This window comes from Nansenia antarctica (genome assembly GCF_963989245.1).
Source record: "Nansenia antarctica genome assembly, chromosome: 2".
Lineage (NCBI taxonomy): Eukaryota > Metazoa > Chordata > Actinopteri > Argentiniformes > Microstomatidae > Nansenia > Nansenia antarctica.
In genome coordinates, this window is record NC_137675.1 from 17090575 (window position 1) to 17113074 (window position 22500).

General features: G+C 44.9%; 2 protein-coding genes across 2 annotated transcripts in view; both read right to left on the bottom strand.

The window, feature by feature from the left end:
• pdcd4b (programmed cell death 4b) overlaps positions 1-9020 on the bottom strand; it is a gene marked incomplete at its 3' end in the record, with an annotated part of 9683 nt that extends 663 nt beyond the window's left edge. The window contains exons 1-10 of the mRNA XM_080522761.1: positions 8990-9020; positions 8246-8356; positions 7420-7728; positions 5071-5165; positions 4333-4446; positions 3535-3756; positions 1685-1782; positions 1259-1373; positions 318-425; positions 27-137 (exon numbers count right to left, since the gene is read on the bottom strand). Coding sequence (XP_080378887.1) covers positions 27-137; positions 318-425; positions 1259-1373; positions 1685-1782; positions 3535-3756; positions 4333-4446; positions 5071-5165; positions 7420-7728; positions 8246-8288 — 1215 coding nt within the window. The 5' untranslated portion in view covers positions 8289-8356; positions 8990-9020. The remainder of the gene's footprint in view (positions 1-26; positions 138-317; positions 426-1258; positions 1374-1684; positions 1783-3534; positions 3757-4332; positions 4447-5070; positions 5166-7419; positions 7729-8245; positions 8357-8989) is intronic.
• Positions 9021-11374: 2354 nt separating this feature from the next.
• Positions 11375-22500, bottom strand: part of rbm20 (RNA binding motif protein 20) — a gene marked incomplete at both ends in the record, with an annotated part of 20894 nt that continues 9768 nt past the window's right edge. Inside the window, 9 exons of the mRNA XM_080522762.1 lie at positions 11375-11443; positions 13100-13221; positions 13853-13960; positions 14157-14763; positions 15414-15524; positions 15740-16532; positions 17020-17099; positions 17217-17348; positions 18227-18370. Coding sequence (XP_080378888.1) covers positions 11375-11443; positions 13100-13221; positions 13853-13960; positions 14157-14763; positions 15414-15524; positions 15740-16532; positions 17020-17099; positions 17217-17348; positions 18227-18370 — 2166 coding nt within the window. The remainder of the gene's footprint in view (positions 11444-13099; positions 13222-13852; positions 13961-14156; positions 14764-15413; positions 15525-15739; positions 16533-17019; positions 17100-17216; positions 17349-18226; positions 18371-22500) is intronic.

Genomic DNA, 22500 nt, shown 5'->3' on the forward strand with positions numbered 1-22500 from the left:
AGTCTCACCACCAGATGGCACCTTACCCGTCTCATTTGGTCCACAGTGATGACGGATGACCCCCACAGAAATGTTAGAAGCTGCAGAACCATTTTGATGGTTCTCTCTCCTTTGGATTCCAGGACCATGACTATTGCCTGATAATATAAGAAAAGCTTTTGAATATTTGACATACTTGAATATACTGATGAATATCTTAAGAATTTGTTATCCTCAAACAATTCTGACCTTTGGTAAATCAGGCACTGACTGAACTAACTAGTAGGTGCATTTAAGTAATACGTAAACACACAAACTAGAAGACTATTAGCAGTTACCTCGTAGACAAACTCGTGGTGGAAGTGGGGCACCTCCAGTTCTTTCAGACACCTCTCTGCCTCCTTGGTGTCTCCAGAAAGAAGATACTCCTTCAACAGCAAGTTCATCTGATAAAATTAATAATAAGAATTAAAAAAGGAGAATTGAATAACAATGTACACTGGGGGGGGGGGGTATTTGATTTTCATGTTTAGAAAAGAAAAAAACGAAAGAAAGAGTCATCTGTGATATTTGTGTATACTTCGTGTATATGCAGTCTTTGAATAAAAACGTTGTTAAAAAAATAAAATAATAATACGTACACTGATTGTACATGTCTTCAACGATAAAAACAATACAAAGATCCCTGCTAGTCAGTGATAGATAATCCCTTGGGGCTGTATACTATAGAGAAACATTGCCTTGTCTTTGTTTGTCTATGCTGATTGTACAGTACACCCAAGGCCTACAGACGGCATTGGCTGGAGAAGATAACAAACAGATAATATTACTCTTTTATAGATGTAACAGGTGAGAACAGAATCGTAGCTCAGCAACAGCTGAGATGTTCAAGAGGTAAAGGTCTGTCTGTTCACTCCATGGGAGGCTGGGTGGAGGTAGAAATCGATAGACGGGCTCCTTGTATAATGCATGGAATGGAATAAGGAATGATACCATTCCTCATTCCATTCATTACAATGAGCTTGTCCTCCGGTTTCTACCTCCACCAGCCTCTACTGGTCCACTCAGTCTACTGGTAGGGCTTACACACCGGCAGTTCCGAACGCCGGTTCGCGTTCGCGTGCCGAAACCTCCGAACGTTGGCGCTGTCTGGCGAAAGATACACTGGTATGAACGCGGGCTCGTTAGTCAGACAGCGCCAACGTTCGGAGGTTTCGGCTCGCGAACGCGAACCGGCGTTCGGAACTGCCGGTGTGAAAGAGGCCATAGTTGTTTCTACCTCTTTGATGAGTTGAGTGACGGGTCTCTGGCCCCCGCCCGTTCCCCACAGGGTGTCGATGCGCAGGCCGCCCATGATCATCTTCAGCAGCACAGCCGCTCGATCCAAGGCCGCCCTGGAGATGCACAAACACTCTGAAGTTAGTGGGAACGTTTGTTCCTTTATTCACTCCATCCCTCTCTCCGTCTTCCATACGCACTTTCCTCGAGAAGGAGCACAAACACTTGGGGGGGGGATAGTGGGGATTTTCATACATTTATTCTCTCTTCTCTCTCTCTGATGACTCTCATAAAAGTACACTTCCGAACACTGTGAGGTGTACATAACTACACATATTTCTATGACAGCACCACATCAACATGTCCAGAAGGGTGTAAAAGTCTATGGCAAAAAAAAACTAAAAAACCGACAGCGGCAGTGTTGTACCTTGCGTGTTCACAGTCGACCCTGCCTTTGTAGCTGTCCATGTAGCTTTTGGACAGGATCTGGTCCCGGACAGCCCGGGCGATGAATTGGCCAACGAGCTGAAAGACAAAAGGAAAGAAAACAAAACACACACAATCACAACAGGGTTACACAACCACCAGCCGAGGCAGAGGGGGGAGTCACGGTAACCTTGGAACCAGGGAGTGACCCCTTCCGGAGTGGCACATACTGAACGCCACACAGGCCTTGACACTGCAATCATGGGGGATCTCTAATGGTAAAAACTAGCCAACCAGGAAGCCTAATCTAGCCAACCAGGAAGTGCACCTTGCAATGTGGAAATCTAAGTAAAGGCTAGAGTTGGGAACATTACCAAACAGCAGTGGCCTGGAAGTGTGACCATAAAGTAAAGGCTTTGAGACAGCAGTAACCTTTGAGCCTATGTTCATGAACAATTGCATAACAACTCCATGGTAACTTGATGACAAATACGTGGGCTACAGCAATGTAACGAGGACATAATAAACGTAATTTAACACAGAAAACAATTTTTCTGTTTTAGAAATCCGTTTAGGGTCCAGTGTCAAAACAATAGTTGTTTGGATGGGTGACACAGAATAGCCCCTTGGCACGTGTGTTTGTTTATAATTAGAGACACCCATGACTCAGAGAGAGAGAGAGAAAGAGAGAGAGGGTGTGTGTGTGTGTGTGTGTGTGTGTGTGAGAGAGAGAAAAAGCTGGCCTTGCTGTTCTAATTTGTACAAAGCCCGTGGTCCCCAGCCATTGTGCCTGTGCAGACGAGAGTGAGCTCCAACTCATCGAACCAACAGGGCTAGACTGGCAGAGAGGGAGACAGACAGAGAGAGAGAGAGATTGACAGACAGAGAGAGAAATTGGGCGAGAAAGAGAAAGACAGACAACCCAGTCAGCGGAAGGATGAACAGAGAGAGACTGTCCTTTTGGGTGGAAGTGAAAGCGAGAGAGAAATGAGAGTAGGATGGAGCATGCGAGAGAAAGTGAGAAAGAGGAGGGGTAGGGGGGGGGAGGATGAATAACCCTTTTAGCCTCCTACGCTGAGCTAGCATTTTGCCTGGCTGAGAGACAATGGCGAAAGACCTCATGTCTGTACAGCGTGAAAGGAAAGAGCTGAACCCTCTCTCTCACACACACGCAAGCACAGGGCAGACCACAGCTTTATAACCTTGCCCGTCTCACCATAACCACCATAGCTAGCAACAGATCGTCAACACATACAACTCGCACTCAAATTATATGATCCCGTGTAACCAGTATGTGTTGTATGTTTACCGTGAGACTGTCAAAGTGACAGATTATATGACTGAGTGAGTGCAGGTTTTTTTCTTTCCTCCATAAATGGAAGTCAGGAACATTGCGTTCTGGCCTGTGAACATTGCTCAGGCATGACTGGGGCGGCTGTGGCGCAGGAGGTAGAGCCGCCGTCTAATGATCGCAAGGTTGGCAGATTGGCGGTTCGAGCCCCGGCTGGCCACATGTCGAAATGTCCTTGGGCAAGACACTGAACCCCAAATTGCTCCCAGTGAGCAGGCCGGCGCCTTGCATGGTAGCTTGCCGCCATTGGTGTGTGAATGTGTGTGCGAATGGGTGAATAAGAGGCTGTTGTAAAGCTTTTGGATAAAGGCGCTATATAAGTCAGTCCATGACTTCTCTGAAAAAAAACATACAGGAGAGACAGATCATAGGACACACAGTACAGACACACACGCAAACATGTACACAGAAACACACGTACACACACATAAAGTGAGACACACACACGCGCACACACACACACACACACACAGACACACAGACGCCCTGCCTGCCCGTACCTGAGGAGCCCCCGGCGTGTCCAGCACCAGGTCCGGCAGCTCGCTGAGCAGCTTGTCGAAGGAGCTCTCCACGTCTCCGCGGGTCAGCACGCGGCCGCACAGGTCCGTCAGCAGCTTGGACGTCAGCTCCCTGTGGCTGGCCTTGGCCTCCAGGGCCAGGGACACGGCCAGCATGGGAACCCCGCTCCGCATGTGGCCCAGGTTGAGCCCCGCCAGCAGCTCCTGGAGCAGGGAGAGAGAGAGAGAGAGAGACAGAGAGGAGTTAGAGAGAGAGAGAGGACAGGAGCTGGTGAGAGAGACATTGGGACTGGTGAGAGAGAGGGCTCTAGTTAGGGAGAGAATGTTGGTTAGAGACAGCGAGCGAGGGAGGGACTGGTTAGAGAGAGATTGAGAGTCTGGTTAGAGAGAGAGAGAGAGAGAGAGAGAGAGTGTGTGAGTCTGGTTAGAGAGAGCTGGTTTGGTTAGAGACAAAGAGAGAGACTGGTGAGAAAAAAGAGAGAGAAAGAGAGTAAAAGGTTCGAGGGTCAAAGAAAGAAGGACAATCGGTGAGAGAGTAAAGAGAAAGACGTTGGTAAGATGAAATGTGAGGGGATCGGTCACAGGCAGAGGAGGGAGGGGATTGCTCAAGGCACCAACAAAAGCAAAGAGATAAAGCAAAGAGATAATGTATCACTACGACCACCGGGCCCAGCCACCACTGACTGTTCAACTAAAAACACTCCAAAACACTGAACGTAACCTCCAACTCCAACGCCACGGTTATCCACATCGACCATAGCGCTAGCCTAACTCACTTACCGCTACTTCATTGGAGTCCCCGTGCTCAAAGTACTCCTGCACTATGGGAGTAACTGTCTTCTCAAAGTCTCCCTCTTCCAGCGGGGGGACCACAGTCTCATACACACAGTTTTCCTGTCAGAACAACACGACACAAAGCATTTAGACGGAGGCTCTGATAGGTTGTATTCCATAGTACTCCAACTCCTGGTCTACTAAAGGCTACTGGGTGTGCAAGGTTATGTTCCAGCCCTGCACTAACACACCTCATTGTAACGCATGGAAAGGAATGAGGAATGTTAGTTAACGCACGTGTTTGATACCGTTTCACGTGTAGTTGGTGTAGACACCATTCTTTATTCCATTCTATGCATTACAATGAGCACATCCTCCCGATTTCTACTATCACTGGTCCCAGTAACACACCTGATTAAACGTATCAACTAATCACAATGTTTGGTCTGGACTAGGATTAGTTGAATCAGGGGGGTATTCCATCAACGTCGTGAGATTGATCAAGATAAGCCTGGATTTTCGCTTAGCAACGTTAATGGACTATCCCCGGTGTGTTAGTGCTGGCCTTGACTAAAAGCTTGCACACCCAGTAGCCCTTTAGGACCGGAGTTGGAGACCCCCCCTCACTGAGCTGTGGCTTAATCCTACAGCTTGACATGACAGCTTTAGCAGTGTATCTAATCCTAGAGCTGACGGTTTTGATGTAAACAAACAGAAACTGTATAACAACATCAAGTGCCATACCTGAGCTTCGTCGTAGTTGGGGTCTTTCACGTCGACTTCCTCCAAGTCGTAAACTTCGCCAGGTGGGCCCCACACACCTTTCCCTCCCGCCCCGCCTACGGACAAAGACAGTGTGTGTTGAGAAAAAGGTTGGAAATATCAACAGGGCCTCAGCTCTCAAGTTGGCTCATGGTGCAACACAAGGTGAGCGTTGTGTTGTTGTTTTCAACGTCAGTGGTAGATTGCATATCTGGTCACCTGACACTTGAGCCGTCTTACAATGCATGCAGGACAACAAGGGCGCACAAACCCTGTGAGGCCGACTGTACTATTCATGTAACAATATACAGATCCAACACACACGACAGGATGTCATCAATACCTAGAAACACAACCCCGAAAACCATCTTCTAAAGGTTTTTCAACAGACACAGCAGCAGTGGGGATGATGTCATGTATCAGAATACCACAGACTGTGGCTCTCACCATGGAGACGAAAGTGATACTGATCTACTAAACTGTAGCATTAACTCAAACAGGAGCCACGCAGACGTATGGAGCGATCATTCGATAACCTGGGACAGGGGTTTGTCCTGACCAGGAAAAAACTCTGGGCCCTAGTTGAGGTTGTAGTAGCCTGTGACTAAAGGAACAACATTTTTCAGCATGTCACCTGATCAAGAAAACCTCCGGGCAAATAACAGATAGGCTAACTCTTTACATCCACCATACAGTAGTGTCCAATAATGTGTGTAGCGTGTTTGTACAGTAGCAACCTCAATGTTATGGTCACATAAACCAACCACCGTGTTACATTACACAAAGCAACATCTGTTATGTGGTGTCCCCGGTAGAAACAGATTGCAGACTGTTTAAGCAGGCCATTAACAAAGCAGCTTGTCTAAATGTTTTAACCCTGCTTAAGTCCCCCACCGAGTGTGTTACATAGCCTATACGTACGGTACATTCATCTATATTTAGTCAGGCCCACTCCGTCGAAAGGCCCCAACGAATTATTCCAGTGCAGCACAGAACACTGTGTACCCTGCCTGCGCTGCCCAGGCGGGGGAGTCTCCACACCCACCCCTCAGTGATTCTTTTTTGTTACAGGTCCAAGATGACATGGCATTCACTTTGCGTACGGTAGGAGGCCCGAACTGCAGAACCAACTGCAGGCATTTGGAGTTTTGGAGTTACATAACCAGCACCACCACCACCACCAAGACTGACTCTGTGCCAAAGAGACTCATGTTTCACAGCCTCTATCAAGAGTACTGACTGTACTGTACAACGGATGAACTGCAGCACTGTTTGTTGGCAAAATGCAAATTGTGACATCACCCGACCCAGAACCAGGGAGAGCAGAGGGACAGCTGGGGCCAAAACCCTGTTGTACATTAATGACATGTCAGCTGTATTCATAAGGTGATTAAGGGGAGGCAGTTGGGTGGGAACATAAGGTGCACAGGCTTATCTTTGGTTTGACACGAGAAGAAGGTTGTTGTTGTTGTTGTTGTTGTTTGTAAACAAGCTACAGTTGGAAGATGGCTTGCAAGGCTATGGCTAGGGTATGATACATTATGATCAACAAACCACCATGCCCTTTGTTATTCCATCGACTAGGTTGCTTTGCAAGTCTTCTGATAAAAGCTTAGCCTGTTTCAACTCCAATGTCTGACTGTTATATCAGCGGCCATTGATGGTAATGCACAACCAAACCAAAGTCAAATAAAAATAAAATCACCTGCCAAGTCAGCCCCTAACCTCAGCAGATAACGCTATTCGTGGAAAGTCGTCAAGCCGAAACTAAAAGTAGATAAGACTGTGTTTAAGTGGCGATCAGCTCAAGATCACCTTCCAATTGGTTTGCATGCCGGAAAGGAACCCATTGACCCCTGTCTCTACTAGGTTACAGTCTGACCATAAAGCCACAGGCCATGAATTTCCATGAGGTATGAAAACATTGTAAACACAATACCTCCTCCCTCATAAATGAATGCAGCACCAACAGTGTGTGTCTGTGATATTACCTAACCTTGCTATATGTCACACACTATCACCGCAAAGGAGTGACGACAACCAAATATGTATGTAATTTCAAGTATGAAAGCAATAGTACACTAACAACAACAATTGATTACACAATTATCAACATGCATCAGGTGTAGCTACAAAATCATAACAATTACGTATATAATAGTTTTTAGTTTTTTTCTTTTTCTTTCCTAGCACCAGGGGAGCCCCCCCTCCCAAATTTCGTTGTTTGGTACCTGTACTATAGCAATGACAATAAAGACCATTCATTCATTCATTCATTCATATCAACCCTTTATTGCATAAACAACAATGAAAACAATGTCTCCTCATTACCTTTCTTTGGTAGTCCTCTGCCCTTCCCGAGACGAGACTTTCTGTCCAGCAGTTTGCTCTTGGGGCTGGTGGGGGGAGCGGTGGACCCACGGGTAGGGTCACCGTTGTCACTGAGGGAGTCCCCCCTCCCCGAGTCCCTGGAGGAGTTCTTCCTCAGCCTCCTCTTGGCTTTGGCCTTCAGCCGGGCCTCGTGAATTGTCGACGTGGGAGCAACGATCCAGTTGCCGTTGATCTCATTGTTGATGTTTTTGGTGGCCAACCCGTTGTCATCCTCACCAGATAGGAAGGAGTCGCTCAGGTCATCTGCCTCTATTGGGTGGGGTGGGAGAGACAAGCTGGCATTGACTTACTGAGCAGGAAATGTTCCTAATCCAAAACTGAAATAATGACCAGGACTAGTTGATTAATGAGCAAAATAACTCTAACAATGAAATGATTGTGTTACAAACTATAAATGTTCTATAACTATGTTAGGCCTATATGATGTAACAGTCCAGCCCAAGTTTTGCTGGAGATAGTGTTATTATCCTTACACAGAAATGTATTCAGTAGCAATTATATTGTGAAAGAATCTTTTCATTTTAACATGACTTTACTTCAACATTACTTTTGACAAAAACTGACCAGTCAATGGACTATCACAAATATTGCCAGAATGTAGGTCAATATAATGTCAATACAGAATCTGTTGTCGCTTCAGGTTTTCTTGCCAGTAGGTAATCACGCATGGAGATACTTCCGCCCCCATGTCCTACTGGCCCAGATGAAAGGAGAGCTGAGGAGGCATTAACTACAGAGAGGACTGATTCAATAAGAGATAACTTACCAACGGGGTTAGCGTTCAGCCATGCCTCGCAGTCAGTTGCCATGTTTTCAAAAGTAAAGTGATTTGCAGCAGAAAAAAAATGCTTGCAAATTATAAAATCCTTTCCGATACCTACAATTATATAACAAAATCAAAATGTTAAAAAATGAATTTCCATGCACAACACATCAACATGCCCCAACATGAAAAGACTTCACACCCCTCCCCCCCGAGGCTGTCTCAAAACCCTGCAATGATAGCATACAATTGGCCTCTGCATTCATAAGCAAAACAGAAATATGTCAACAAATGTTGTCTGGGGTTCGTGTCGCAGGTATACTTTTATCAATGTTTTACAAGCTACATCAATCGCGAGCTTCTGTTGCGCACTACGCAGGCAACACAATACACAAGCCCATCGCTTTGTAGAACTAACTATTTCTGACGTAAACATGTAGCTAAGTGTTACTAAAACCAGTGACTAACTGTACAGTTGATGAACAGGCTATAATAATTGGCATTTCTTTGACAGTTTGACCATTTTCACAAAGTTAAAAAGCTAGGTCGTTTTCTTTTCTTTTCGCCTCAGCGACGGGGAAACGCACGACAACAACAAAAACAAAGCCTGCTGCGAGCTATCTGCTACATATTATAGTCGTTTATCCACCATTTTAGAACTGCACGACTAAAAATGGTTTTATAACATTATACACTGACTTGCATTGCTACCTTTGCGTTTGAATGGTCCAAATGAAAATCACTGACCTTGTCTGTCGTACAAGTTGATGTGCTGTGAAATGCTGATGTTTTGGTGTTGTCTACCCAGCAACTCTATCACATAGAATTGTGTTAGCGACATCTGATTGGTTCAACGGGAGGTGTTTTAATAAGTGCACCAATGAAAATGACGAATGAAGTTTGCTTCTCGCGTTTTCTGTATGGTCGAATTCGAACTGATTCATTGCTGCCCCCTATCTTGACGGTTTCATTATACTGTTTTATGTAATAATGTGTCATATAAATGTATTAAAAACTCACATCAATTTTCTCATTATCACATGCAATTCAATTATGTATTGGGAAAAGGTTCAGATAACTTGTATAGTTGTGTTTCACCACTAGAAACAGCAAATGCCTCCCTTTGCCTTGGCAGTTGAAGTTCGAACAGTTTGTTCATAGGTTAATTCTATCGGAACATCGTGTTCAGTACTTCAGTACTTGTTGGTAGAGGTGATGTGCACAGCTGTACATTTAAAAGGGAGCACCCCACCTCAAATACCTTTTTGGGGGGGGGGGGGGGTGGTTAATGATTTTGTACAACGTTCATACTCACATAGGCTACTGACACAAATTGTGCTTTGCATATGTGTGAACTAGAAATGATCTAGCACTTTAGTGCTTTTCCATGAACGTTTTTAATGTGTTTTTTTTGCATCTGTCTAATTCAAACGAGGGATATTCAGAAAGATAATGCAATAGTAGTGTGGTCTTACAAGTGCAATCTCCTACCTCAGCACTTGAGGGAGCCCTCTTCAAACATTCTGTCATTACTCAATCACATACAAATGTAATGATTTTTCAATTTAAATTAATGACCTATATTCCCCCCATGTCCAAGACAAGCATCTAACTGTAACTGTAGCTTATTGAAATCATTACATGTATCATTACATATTTATAAAATTCTAATCAGAATCAGCATTGCTTTTATTATATCCCAATGTACACAAGTACACAAGAGTAAAATTATTTGGCTTTGGTTCCTCAATATTGGCCTTGCAGCATCAAGATACAAAATCACAATAATAAAGTAAAGTAAAATAAGTAGCCTAATAATAAGTAATAATAAAGTGACGGTAGTGGCCAGTCGTACTACAATGGATTCAACAGTGCAAAATGCATTTGTGGTTAATGCAATAAAGATACAAATGACACAGACTTTCTCTCTTAAAATTTTTATTCAAATATTTGCATCAGAAAAAGATAAGAAAAGGTCAACAAATTACATAACCATCTTACATCTTTGAGTATCAGTATTCACAGTGTACAAAACAGAGGGCAGGCAAGTTTAACATCCTGCCCTTCCAATCTCTTTTACTGACTCATAATCACACTTTAACTTAACTCAGATAAATAATAATATGTATGGTCCAGTTGAAGTTTCGCAACACTGTTAAGGCACTGTATACATTACATACTGGCAAAATGTTGAACCTGATTTATGAATCAATGTTTTTTTGTTTTGTTGTTGTTTTTTTGTTTTGTTTAAATTAAACACAGGGCTGAAAAACTAAAACTAAACCATTATGCCAAAAAAACTGCACATAAATTGTTAATTAATTATTCTAACACTTTGGGCTGAGAACAGTGTTTGGTTCAAATGGAACCATATTCCATGTTGTTCCTTATTTCAGGGACAATAGGTTCAGTAACAAGCATAGGCCTTTATAACTTACAGTTATACACGAGACATTGTTTATTAAAACATACATTCAAAATGTTTTCATCAATCAACCTGAGGATCACTTTTAACTTTGCAACACCATTGGTAGATATTTCCAAAGCATTTTTCATGTGAATACAATATTTTCAAGGCATTTTGCATAAAATCTGAATACAATTGATCTAATCTCCCTGACTCTTCAAGACTAAAATAAATGATACTGATATCATGATAGTGATAACGATCATTCTACAAACATCTTTAGTGATTAGCTTTCATTTTTAGCGCAATGTAAAATGGGGTGGGATATCAAATGTTGGGTTACTGCAATATCCAACAAAACACTGAAACCTTATTAAAAACCACAGTATATCACTACTATGTACAAAATCAAACAAGTCACAATTCCGCACTAATAATTTCCAGTCGGTTGTTCAGGCAATTCCCACATAATCCTTCTCCCTCCATGACCAGTGCATTTTCAGCATGACTTCCATGTGTCTCTCTCTGTGTGCACCCCTCAGCCAAAGCTACACATACACACACAAACACACACAAACACACACACACACACACACACACACACACACACGGATGCATGCGTGCATGCACTCGCACACACACACACACACACACACACACACACACACACACAGTGTTATCCACTTCAGTCGGCTGTATGGTACAGTTGATGAAGTTGATGAAGATTATTCCGTAGCTTCGGGGTCTGAGAGCGTGCCTAGTAAACTCTCTGTTGCCAGTTGAGTCAGGTACTTCTATTTAGAGAGGGAGGGGAAAGGGAGAGTGTTGTAGATTTGCACAATGACTTCTGCTTCAGCACGGTCAATTTGACTTTAAAGTGTCATCATATTTACAATTCAGATAATCCAACATACATTTCAAATTTTATTTAATTTAATCTAATAAATATCTTTGTTAAAGGCTTTTTATTGCCACTCATATGCAACTGCTAAGCCTGACAAACTGTATGGAGGTATCGTATGGAGGTACCGTATGTTTGACACCAAAATAAAGAAGGGAGGCTGAAACCTGAGCGTTCAGAGAACCAGGTGCTTAATCTGCGTCATACTGTACAAGGGAGACCCATTAACCTCTCCATGTACGCTGTAATTCCCTCTCGTGTCAAAGGTGAAAATCATAATCGCCAGCTCGCTTTCAGCTAAGAGGGTAGCAGTGAGCGAATGGTGCAAAATACACTGTAGTGCACCATACACACACACACACACACACACACACACACACACACACACACACACACACACACACACACACACATACACACACACACACACACACACACACACACACACACACCTCCTCCTTCTCCACCACCCCCCCCCCCAGCTTTGATGGACAGAGCAACTGTTTTTGAATCTTTTTCCTCTCTGAATTTAATCCAACAAATGTAAAGAATCTCTCCCTCTGTCCAGCTTGAGGTATGTGGCTCAGGAAGGAGGGGCGGGTGGCTGGTGGATGCTACTGGATGGACACTGAGGGAAACCTAATACAACCCTGAGGCCCCAGTTCAATCAGTTGCAAGTGTATTTATTTAAAGGGCAAGTGCGGTTTCTTATCAATAGCCAATTACGTGTCCGCGGGTGAGTGGAAGAGATGGTGTGGTGTATCGGGTTTTTTTTAAACGGTGAAAGAGTGAATCTATAGTGGGGTTTGCTTTTAGTATCTGCAATTGATTGAACTGAATTGGGGCCTTTGTGTCCTTACTCAGGGCTGGCTCGGGAGTACCAGGAGGAATGACCACACCAGCTGAACTGATCCGAACAGGAGGGACCGCTTAGAGTATGAGGGCTGAGTCCCAAGAGACCAAACCAAGCAGCAGCCTCTTTCCTGCTCACTCATCGAACATCAACTTTTTTGACACCCTGCTATGTAAATACTGCCAGTATGCCAGTTCCCCTTCTCACCAACAGACAGAGTTTGGGGTTTTCTGCTTGCCGACGGATTCATAGTTTGGGGGTTTGCTGCTTGCCGACAGATTCATAGTTTGGGGTTTGCTGGCTGCCTATATGTCGTGTTCTGGGTGGGTAACGGTCAGAAGCCAAAGGGATGTTATTTCAGCCCCCCTTACGGACTAATGTGTTAGGGAGTGATCTCTCTATCCCGTGCTTTGTCATATGGTTGGGTGCCATGCCTTAGGAGTTGTGTAAGTAATATATACTAACACAACTCTTTGGGGGGGGGGGGGGTTTAACCTTAGGAATCATGCAAGCGATTCTTTGGTCATAACCAATACACTTGAAGTGTTGAAGTGTACAATATAAGGGGGTTGTTTTTTCCCCCAATGAAACACATCATCATCATCATCATCATCACTTTCAAAGTTGTCATCATCATCATCATCATCATCATCCACATGATTATAGTCATGTATAATAACAGTGCACGTCAGTCACCTGTAGGTTTCTATAGTGGACCGTGCTGCGACAGTGGGAGATCTTGGCTGTTTCTTCGCTGGTGTAGAACAGCCCACACAGCTTACAGTAGTAGCCTGCCCTGGGCACGATGAACTCCACCCCTAGAACAACATCCCACCAATCAGTCAACAGCATCATGTTATGACACAATTATGTTTCAGAGTAGAACCATCCCTTCTTTACACTGTATTATAATCCATTATTTACACTATACTGTAGAGTTTACAATATTGTTAGTTATATGTTAGATAAAATCAATTTGGTCCATTATCTTATTGGACAGATGAGGGAGAAAAACAGACACTAGTCCATTATCTCAGCTATGCTATTAATGGCCACAGCCCTGAAACACACACACACACACACACACACACACACACTCACACACACACACACACACACTCACACACACACACACACACACACACACACACACACACACACACACACACACACACACACTCAAAGGACGTCATGTGATGGAAATAGTACCAATGTTATGTCTGTGAGTGTGTGTGTGTGTGTGTGTTCACCACAGGGTTTGCATGCCTTGTAAGACGGTGGGTGCCAGATGTCCAGATATGGAGGTTACTACATAAATACATATCTCTAAGGGGTGTATTTCACAACTTGTTCTCTGTAACAGAAGTAGGCAACAATGTATGCTCCTCTGAACTAATAATAAGGAATTTAAAAATAAATACATGTTGATAAAGAGGTGTCTGCGCTTACCCAATGGGATGCTGTGTTCACTGATGGCCTTGTCTTGCTCCCGTGAAGGTGAGGGAGCCTCGATGTCAACCTGGTTTAGACATGGGTTGTGTGTTGAATTCTGTACGCCTGTAAAAGAATATACACAAACATAATGTGTACAATATTATTAGCTATTTCATTCATAATAATCTTCTACCCTCCAAAAAAGAAAACCCAAATGATATCATTTATTCAGTATACACAATCTCAGAGTCAAGTCATCCTATCAAGTACAGGAGATGAAGGAGAGGAATATTGGTTTGTATTTAAATGTATTGTATACCTTTTTTTGGTGTCTCCGGCTTTTGCTGCATCTCCATATTGTCCAGCTCAGTGACTGGCGCTGGTTTCACTAGCTCCTCCCTCTGATGTCCATCCTGGCACTTGCCGCTCGCACACTCACTACTAACGTGATTGGTCAGAGGCTCCTGTGGCAGCCCGCTCTTTGGTGCTTTGGCCTCCTGACCCGAACACACCTCCTCTAGAGCCTCCTTGAATTCCTGGCTGGGGAAGTCGCTGAGATCCGACGTGGGCAGCACCAGAACCACAGGTGGTGGCTGGTCTTCACAGCTGGAGACTATGGAGTTCTCTTCGGGTTTCTCCTTTGCAGCTGGTTCAATGACTGGTGCGATGACCACTCTGTTGTCATGGATCTCTTCCCTGTGGACGGTCTCCTCCATCTGAGAGCAGGGGCTGTGGGTGGAGGTGCACCGAGAGGCCTCCTCCTCCGTGGGGTCCTTGACGGAGGCCTCCTCCTGCAGCTCTGGGAGGTCTGGCTCGATGATGGAGTCGTCCTCTCCGCCCACCTCGTCCACTGTCACCAACTCCTCCATGTTCTTCGGGTACCAGCACTCACCCTCTGTGTCATCCCCACTCTCCCATGACTCAGGCTACGACAGAGAGGAGGGGGGAAATTAATATTAACTATAATACTACTACTACCACTACTATACGACTACTATTACTACTACTACTACTACTACTGCTACTACTACTACTACTACTACTACTACTACTACTACTACTACTACTACTACTACTACTGCTACTACTACTACTACTACTACTACTACTACTACTACTATATGACTACTACTACTACTACTGCTACTACTATTACTACTACGGTACTACTACTACTACTACTACCGCTACTACTACTACTACTATTACTACTACTACCGCTACGACTACTACTACTATTACTACTACTACTTCTACTACTACTACTACTACTACTACTACTGCTACTACCGCTACTACTACTACTATTACTACTAATAATAATACTACCGCTACGACTACTACTACTACCACTACCTTTCAAGACAATCAGGGTCATCTTGCATAAACAAATACAGTACAGACAAATAAAATTCAAAACGTAACGTTCTAAATGAGATTTCACCAAGACAGGACAGACCACTGTATAGCAGTCACATCTAGTCACATCTAGCACAACAGAATTATGTCAAAGTCAATCTGTAGTAGCCGGTGAGGTCGATCTGTCATAAAGGTCCTACAGTATCTACATATTTACCTCACTGTCCTTGACACTATCTCTGTCACAGTCTGTGGGCTCTGTCTGCTTGACACTTCCTTGAGGAGATACAGACTTCTCCTTCTGTTGCTGAACCTCAGGGGATTCTCCCTGGAACAAATGAATGGTGTACAATTCGAACTAAGTTAATTAAGTATGACTTAATTAAGTGCCGTTAGTCAAACCATTACTATGCATACAATTTGGTTTAGCTTCCCACAAAGGTTTTTAAATGGCTATAACTATCCAATTGTGTATCTAACAAGTGTAATCCATTGAAAGTGGACCTTCGGACTGAATGGAAACAATACTCTATTATAGCTTACATTGTTCTCAGTCGTCTCCTTCTCCTGTTTCTCGGGGGTGTGTCTCCTGGCTGTCTTCTTGCTCCTCCCCCTGGGCGGCGAGGCCAGCCTCCTGTCCTCAGGAGTCTTGGCAGGGAGAGACTCTGACTCCAAGAGGTCTAACTCTGGGTGTCTCTGACTGGACCGATGGTAGTCCCCTCCGTCCCTCCTCTTAGACTTCACCTCATGCCTCTGGTACGGTGGCCTGGAAGGCTTCTCCGACTTGTACATCTGCTCCTTTTTGTAGAACTCCTCCTCCAGGTTCCTGTAGGAGGGGAAAGACATGCCCTGAGGGCTGCCGTGGGGGTACCAGTCTCTGTTGCCTCCTCCCCTCGTACCCTCCCCTCCACCTCCTCCTCCTCCACCTCCTCCTCCTCCACCACCTCCTCCCCCTCCTCCCCCTCCTCCTCCCTCCTCCATTGATCTGGGGCTGATCCGGTCCGAGGGTTTCAGGTAAGGTATCTTCCTACGCTCCGGCATCCTCCCGTTGGGCCGGTCCTCGTCCATGCCGTTACCCCCGTTCCTCCAGGGCGGTTCCTCCCGTTCCCTCTCCCGTTCTCTCTCCCGGTCCTCCTCGCCCCCTCTCCACAGATGGGCCGTCCAGTCCCAGGAGCCTCGGCGGGGGCCCAGGCCGTTGCTGCCACGCTCAGGCCCTCGGCAGGGCGCCCCCTGGTGGTTGGAAGTGGAGCTGCAGGAGGTGAAGCTGGGGCTGTGGGAGCGGGGGCTCACAGAACCTCTGACGGGACTGCGGGACCTGGCTCTCTCTGGGACGTACCTGAGGGGAAAAATAAATATGTTGTTCAAACTCAAGAAGTGGTCGCACTTTACATTACGTTGCCCCCTATATACTGTATATAGGGGCGGCAGTGGCTCAGCAGGCAGACCCGGAGTCTAATGATCACAAGGTCGGCAATTCGGTGGTTCGAACCCCGGCTGGTCACATGTCGAGGTGTCCTTGAGCAAGGCACTGAACCCCTAATTGCTCCAGGGTCGCCGTCTATGGCCGACCCTAAATATGCCTAAAGTTGATTGCATGGCTATAAAACGTTGTTAAAATATGTTGTATATATTAAAATTGCATAGTAACATAGGAGAGTTGAGCAGCTTTATCATTGTACATAAGTACATCTGGTTTACCTTTCAATTACTCAATCACTCCTTCATTCCCTCTCAAAGCAACAAGGGATCATGCATGGATGTTTACACACCTGTAGACTCAGTAAGACTAAATAGCGAAAAAAGCCCCAAAAGGTTTTTCTTACTGATTGATCTCCTGCATATCGTCCCTTTCTCTCTGAGAGTGGATATCCTGGATGATCGTGTCCACATCTTTACCTGGTTTCTAGACAGAGGAGAAAACAGACTCATATTTAATAGCAGTTTAACACTGTAACCTAACCATTAATTGCACAAACGTTAATTAGTATGAAATATACTGATTGAAACTGTTGGAACACACCTTGAGCTGTAACTCTTTGTATCTCTTTGACATTCGGATCAAGAGTTTCTGATCGTTGATCGTGGCTGGCGTCAGCTGATAGTATTGAACCATGGCCTCGGCTGCCTCAAGGTATGCCATCTCCACAAAGGCCTGTGGGATAGAAACCACATTTAGGCAGTTGTTTCTTACAGTTTAATGTTTTTTCTTTTTTAAAGAATGTCAGAGCAAACATATTTACAAATACATTTGTCAAACAGGGGTATAACATTTCATGAGCAATGATAAATCATTAGGACAGTTACTATTCTTGAATTCACCGCAGTAACCAACACCATGATTTTAGTATCGAGGCCATTAATCAGATAGCAGTGGTGAAGGGGTTAATGTATCTGATAAGTGAAACCTAAGTCTAAGTGAGACATCATGAACTGTGATAAAATGGTCCATGGACCATTGGAGAAAAGGGCAATGTCATGTGGAGGGACATCATTCTGTATCTGGTTATGGAAGAGATGGTGATCTGAGAGCCGGTGGTCACCATCAGCCACCTGGAGCGCTTCTGGGTGTGCAGGCTTTTGATCTAGACCCACGCCTAATTCAGATAATCATCTGGGCCCAGTATTTCACCAACATTTAACCTGGATTAGAATGGTCCAGATTCCTAGAATGGTCCAGATCCTACCCAGGCTCAGAATGAGCTGTCTCCCCTCTACTTAAGATCACAGACTAGATGATCTGATGCTGGATAGCAAAAGATAATCTGGATCATTCTAATCCGGATTAAAACATTTGAAATACTGGGTCCATTGAGATGTTGATTAGGCAAGTCTGATGTGTTAACGCAAGGTTGAAATAAAAGCCTGCCCTACGAGTAGCCCTTCATTTCACAGAAGAAAACATTGATTTGAATTACATTTAATTAAGTATGACTTAAGCTATGAAACCTTTGGGAAACTGACCCCAATACTCTACCTCAGGGGTCCCCCTCACCCCGCCCCCAAAAAAGCTTTGGCGCTGTACTCCTCTACCTGATGGGTGGACCGCATGAGGATGTAGTTGGTGACTTTGCCGAATGGAAGTCCCAGGTTGATGACATCATTCTCGGTGCAGCTGCCTTCTGGGAGGTTGCAGATGTGAACCACCCGTCCTGTGATGGACTTCCTCGGGGGAAACTGCAACACAAGAGAGAAGTGGACATGAACAAATATGCCCCCACACAAACAGTATTAGAACACACTTCGTGACGTTAGAATTATAAGGTTCTATCTCCATTTCTGGTCAAACGTTTCTTTTTACATAATCTGATCCATTAGGTGTTTATTAATGCCTGTGTCGGAGATAGAACCTTATAATTCTAAACTCACGATTTACTTGACTGTAATAGAGTGCTCTACACTCTTTAAAAAATCCCTATAGAGGTCAATAATTCATCGAACATCACACATTATGATTGACGGGATTCGAAGAATTGCTTCAGCCACACACAGTAGACTGTGGGAATCTGAAGTCTCTTCAATATCAGCCTGGTCTCACACGGCAGACGTCAGAATTCGACGTTTGTCCATCGCATCCAAACGTCGAATTCCGACGTGACATTGGGGTAGCTCGTTCTGAAAGCGCAGGGGTGCGCCTGCTATGTGCGCCTGTCGGGGCTTCTCTCGGGATTATTCCATTTTGAATTGCACTTGCATTAATTAGTTAGGCCACATTTAGGGTTAGGGTTAAGGTTAGGGTTAGGGTTAGGGTAACCCTAACCCTAACCTTAACCCTAACCCTAACCTTAACCCTAACCCTAACCTTAACCCTAACCCTAGGGTTACCCTAACCCTAACCCTAACCCTAACCCTAACCTTAACCCTAACCTTAACCCTAACCCTAAATGTGGCCTAACTAATTAATGCAAGTGCAATTCAAAATGGAATAATCCCGAGAGAAGCCCCGACAGGCGCACCCCTGCGCTTTCAGAACGAGCTACCCCAATGTCACGTCGGAATTCGACGTTTGGATGCAATCTCACGTCGGAATTCGACGTTTGGATGCGATGGACAAACGTCGAATTCTGACGTCTGCCGTGTGAGACCAGTTGTCAATATATATATTCTATTAAGTCTCTCATTAATTCGTCCTGTTATTCAATACAGGGACATTTCTTCCTCCCATGGTGTCTACCAGGGGCTTGTCAGGGGTCAGAAAATGAGCCTGTCCTCCGATTTCTATCACCACCAGCCTCCTCTGGCTGTCCACCTCAGTGTCTCTATTAATAAGCCTGCTGGAGCGTTGTCCCAAGTGATAATGAGAGTTTTCTCGTTTAAATTTGGGAACATCAGCTGACTGGGCCAGACACCCCAGACCCTTTGTCACTAACTAATCCCCCTGATCTGGCAAGTATATTTATCCCCCGTTCTCCTCCCTCTCTTCCCCAACCCCCCCCTCCCCTCTTACCCACCTCCCTCTCTGTATAGCAGACCTGCTGCTCAAAAGCCAACTCCCCCCCTTTCTCCCACCCACCCGCCCTCGCCCTACCCTCCTTTCCCTCTCTCTATCCCAGTTTCTCCCTTCCTCCCCCCTCTTCCTCTCCCCCCTCCCTCAGTTGTAACTGACACCCCAGGGCAGCTCTGATGTAAACACCCTTGGCCTCTGACTAATGGTTGACAAAGTGAGTGAATAAAGAGAGCATCAACACTGCTCTCTAATCGCTCTGGTAGGTCAACGTTTGGCATAAATCACTTTAGAACATGTGGGAGTCCCTGTACTGCAACTGCTGGATATAAAACACTGTCTTGTAGTGCCAGAGTTGTTTTTTAAATTGATTTACTTACATTATTCACATAATAGCTTCAGTCAAAGTGCAAGTTAGGTCACATGGAAAACTCCTGGCCCTATCTATATATTCACACACTACACTTTACTTAAAGTAACCGCTAACCCTGCTAGGGTGATGGGACGTAAGTGGGTGTCCTTCAGGTCACAACATGACACTACTAGCCCCCGACCCCCCTCCCTCCCTCACGGGCCTGGGTGCACACCGCCTGGCCTTCTGCCCCTGACATGACACAACACACTGACTATGAGAAACACTAACAAACACAGTGAAAGACATCCTGCGGTCCCTGGTTTGATTGAACCGCCCTTAATGGGGCTCCTGCTTCCCAGGCCCGTCGGGCCGCCCACCAAGCCTGACGGACAGGCCCATGTGTGAGATGGTCCGGGGGGCGGGGCGGGCCTCAACCCCCCCTTGGGTCAGCAGTCCAGTGTTTTTATTGGGATTTCTTTCAGAGTAAATCCAGCACTAACAGACATGTTACAGCAGGTACCCGGAGGGCAGAGGGCAGAGGGCAACGGGCTGGGAGGGGGAGGGGGAGGGGTGAGACAAAGGTTTCGAACGTTGTCACAGTTTTAAACTATAGCAAAACACACACACACACACATACGCACATGCACACACACGCACACACATACAACTGACAATGTAATCTATATTAGTTTTACATATTCTAATTTACAGCCTACATAATTATTGTTCTACTGCCCCTTTCTGTCTTTGTAAACTATTTTTGCTTATATACCGTTGTTTATTACATTATTGTTTTTTATTATATTGTTGTTTGTATCTTTATGTCCTATGCACCAACCACACCAAGTCAATTTCCTGTATGTGCGAATATACTTAGCAATAAAAATAATTCTGATTCTGAACTAAGACTAAATGAATCAGAACAGTAAGTACTTTATATATTGTAAGCTAATACATGTTGGGGGGAAGAATGTGCTACTGTGCCACTGTATCCTTAGCCCAAACCCAACACTAATCTCCCAAAGCCTGATTGCAGGGGTCGTAATACTGCCGTTAAACTGCTTCTGGCCCAAGACCCGACTTAAGCGCTTTCAGATGCGAGTGATAATTCTATTAACAGCGTGATGCCAGCATCTCTCTCTCCCGCTCCACTAGAATACATAGGAAAGGTCAAAGACGGAGTGGCCCAATAAACAGATACAGGAATAGCTCCGCAGCCTGTTTATGTCCTTGAAATGTAGGAAAGGACAACAGTGTGCTCATTGGTCGCTCTCTGTTTGCCTTGTAAAAAAAATTCATAGCTTGACAACCCCAGACTGACCTCACAGTCGTAAAGTGTCACTGTTTGAGTCAGATGTTGCCATTAAACTGCAGATCTAGGACCAGATTATGCTGTTCTCAGATAACCTTAACTTCTTAGCTGGGTGGAGTGGTATGAGTCTTACGTGGTATGAGTCATTCAAGAGAATAATCTACCGTGCCCACTCCAAATTCTGACCTGTTTTGTTTGAATAATTCCAATAATAAGCAAAAACAGAATCAGCAATTCGATGCGATGAGATTGTCCGATCAGCAATGGACTGAAAGCTGATCTATAGCTGCTGTGGATGGTGATTGCTGTTGATTAGGAGTCACAGCCCTGCCAATGGCGGATGATTTATTGTACACCAAAGTATCTCGTAAACACAACAGGGGCATGGGGGCTACGTTTCGGAGGGGAGATTGTATCACAACGACACACTAGCTGACCTATAACTCAGCTACTGAGGTTACTGTATTATGTGTAGTACATGAGGCAGTAAGCTGCCGAACTCCCCCCGCAAATGTCATGGCAGCCATACCGTATCTGATGTTATGTGAAAGGCATGTTATCTGACTTGTGAAAGGCAAGATATACGACATCAACGTGGACCCTGCATTTTGAGAGAGTCAAGAGTTGATTTGAAATGGTTGTGCTAATATACGGGTACACAAGAGTAAAATTCTTAGGCTCTGGTTCTTCGACATTGACATTGCAGCAGAATACAAAATCAACAATAATAGAATAAAGTAAAATAAGATAGGTCATTAATAACAAAACGTAGAATAAGGTAATAAAGTGATAAAGTGATGGTGGTTGTACTACAGAGGGCCCAGTCGTACTGCAGTAGAACTCGACCGACTTGCAAGCAAATGTACGTACGCTTTCACTCTTTTTCTGAGAAGAGGTTTGGAGTCAGGCCCCCCGCCACCCCCCCCCCCCCCAACTTCCCCGCCCCTGAAAAGAAACAAATACAGGCCCTCAAACCCAGGCCTGTTTCATCAAGACAAATGGTTCTGAGGCTGAGCCAACAGATGGTGGGTAGGTAGGTGAGAGGGGTTGTTCTTTCAGAGGGGCAAGAGAAAGTTAGATATACACACAACTTGGATTGATAGCCCCGCCCCCGACCCCCCCCCACCAAGTGACATTCCTGTATGTTTATTCAAAGTGTGATCCCAGTTGCTTGGACCGAGGTGCTGATGACCACT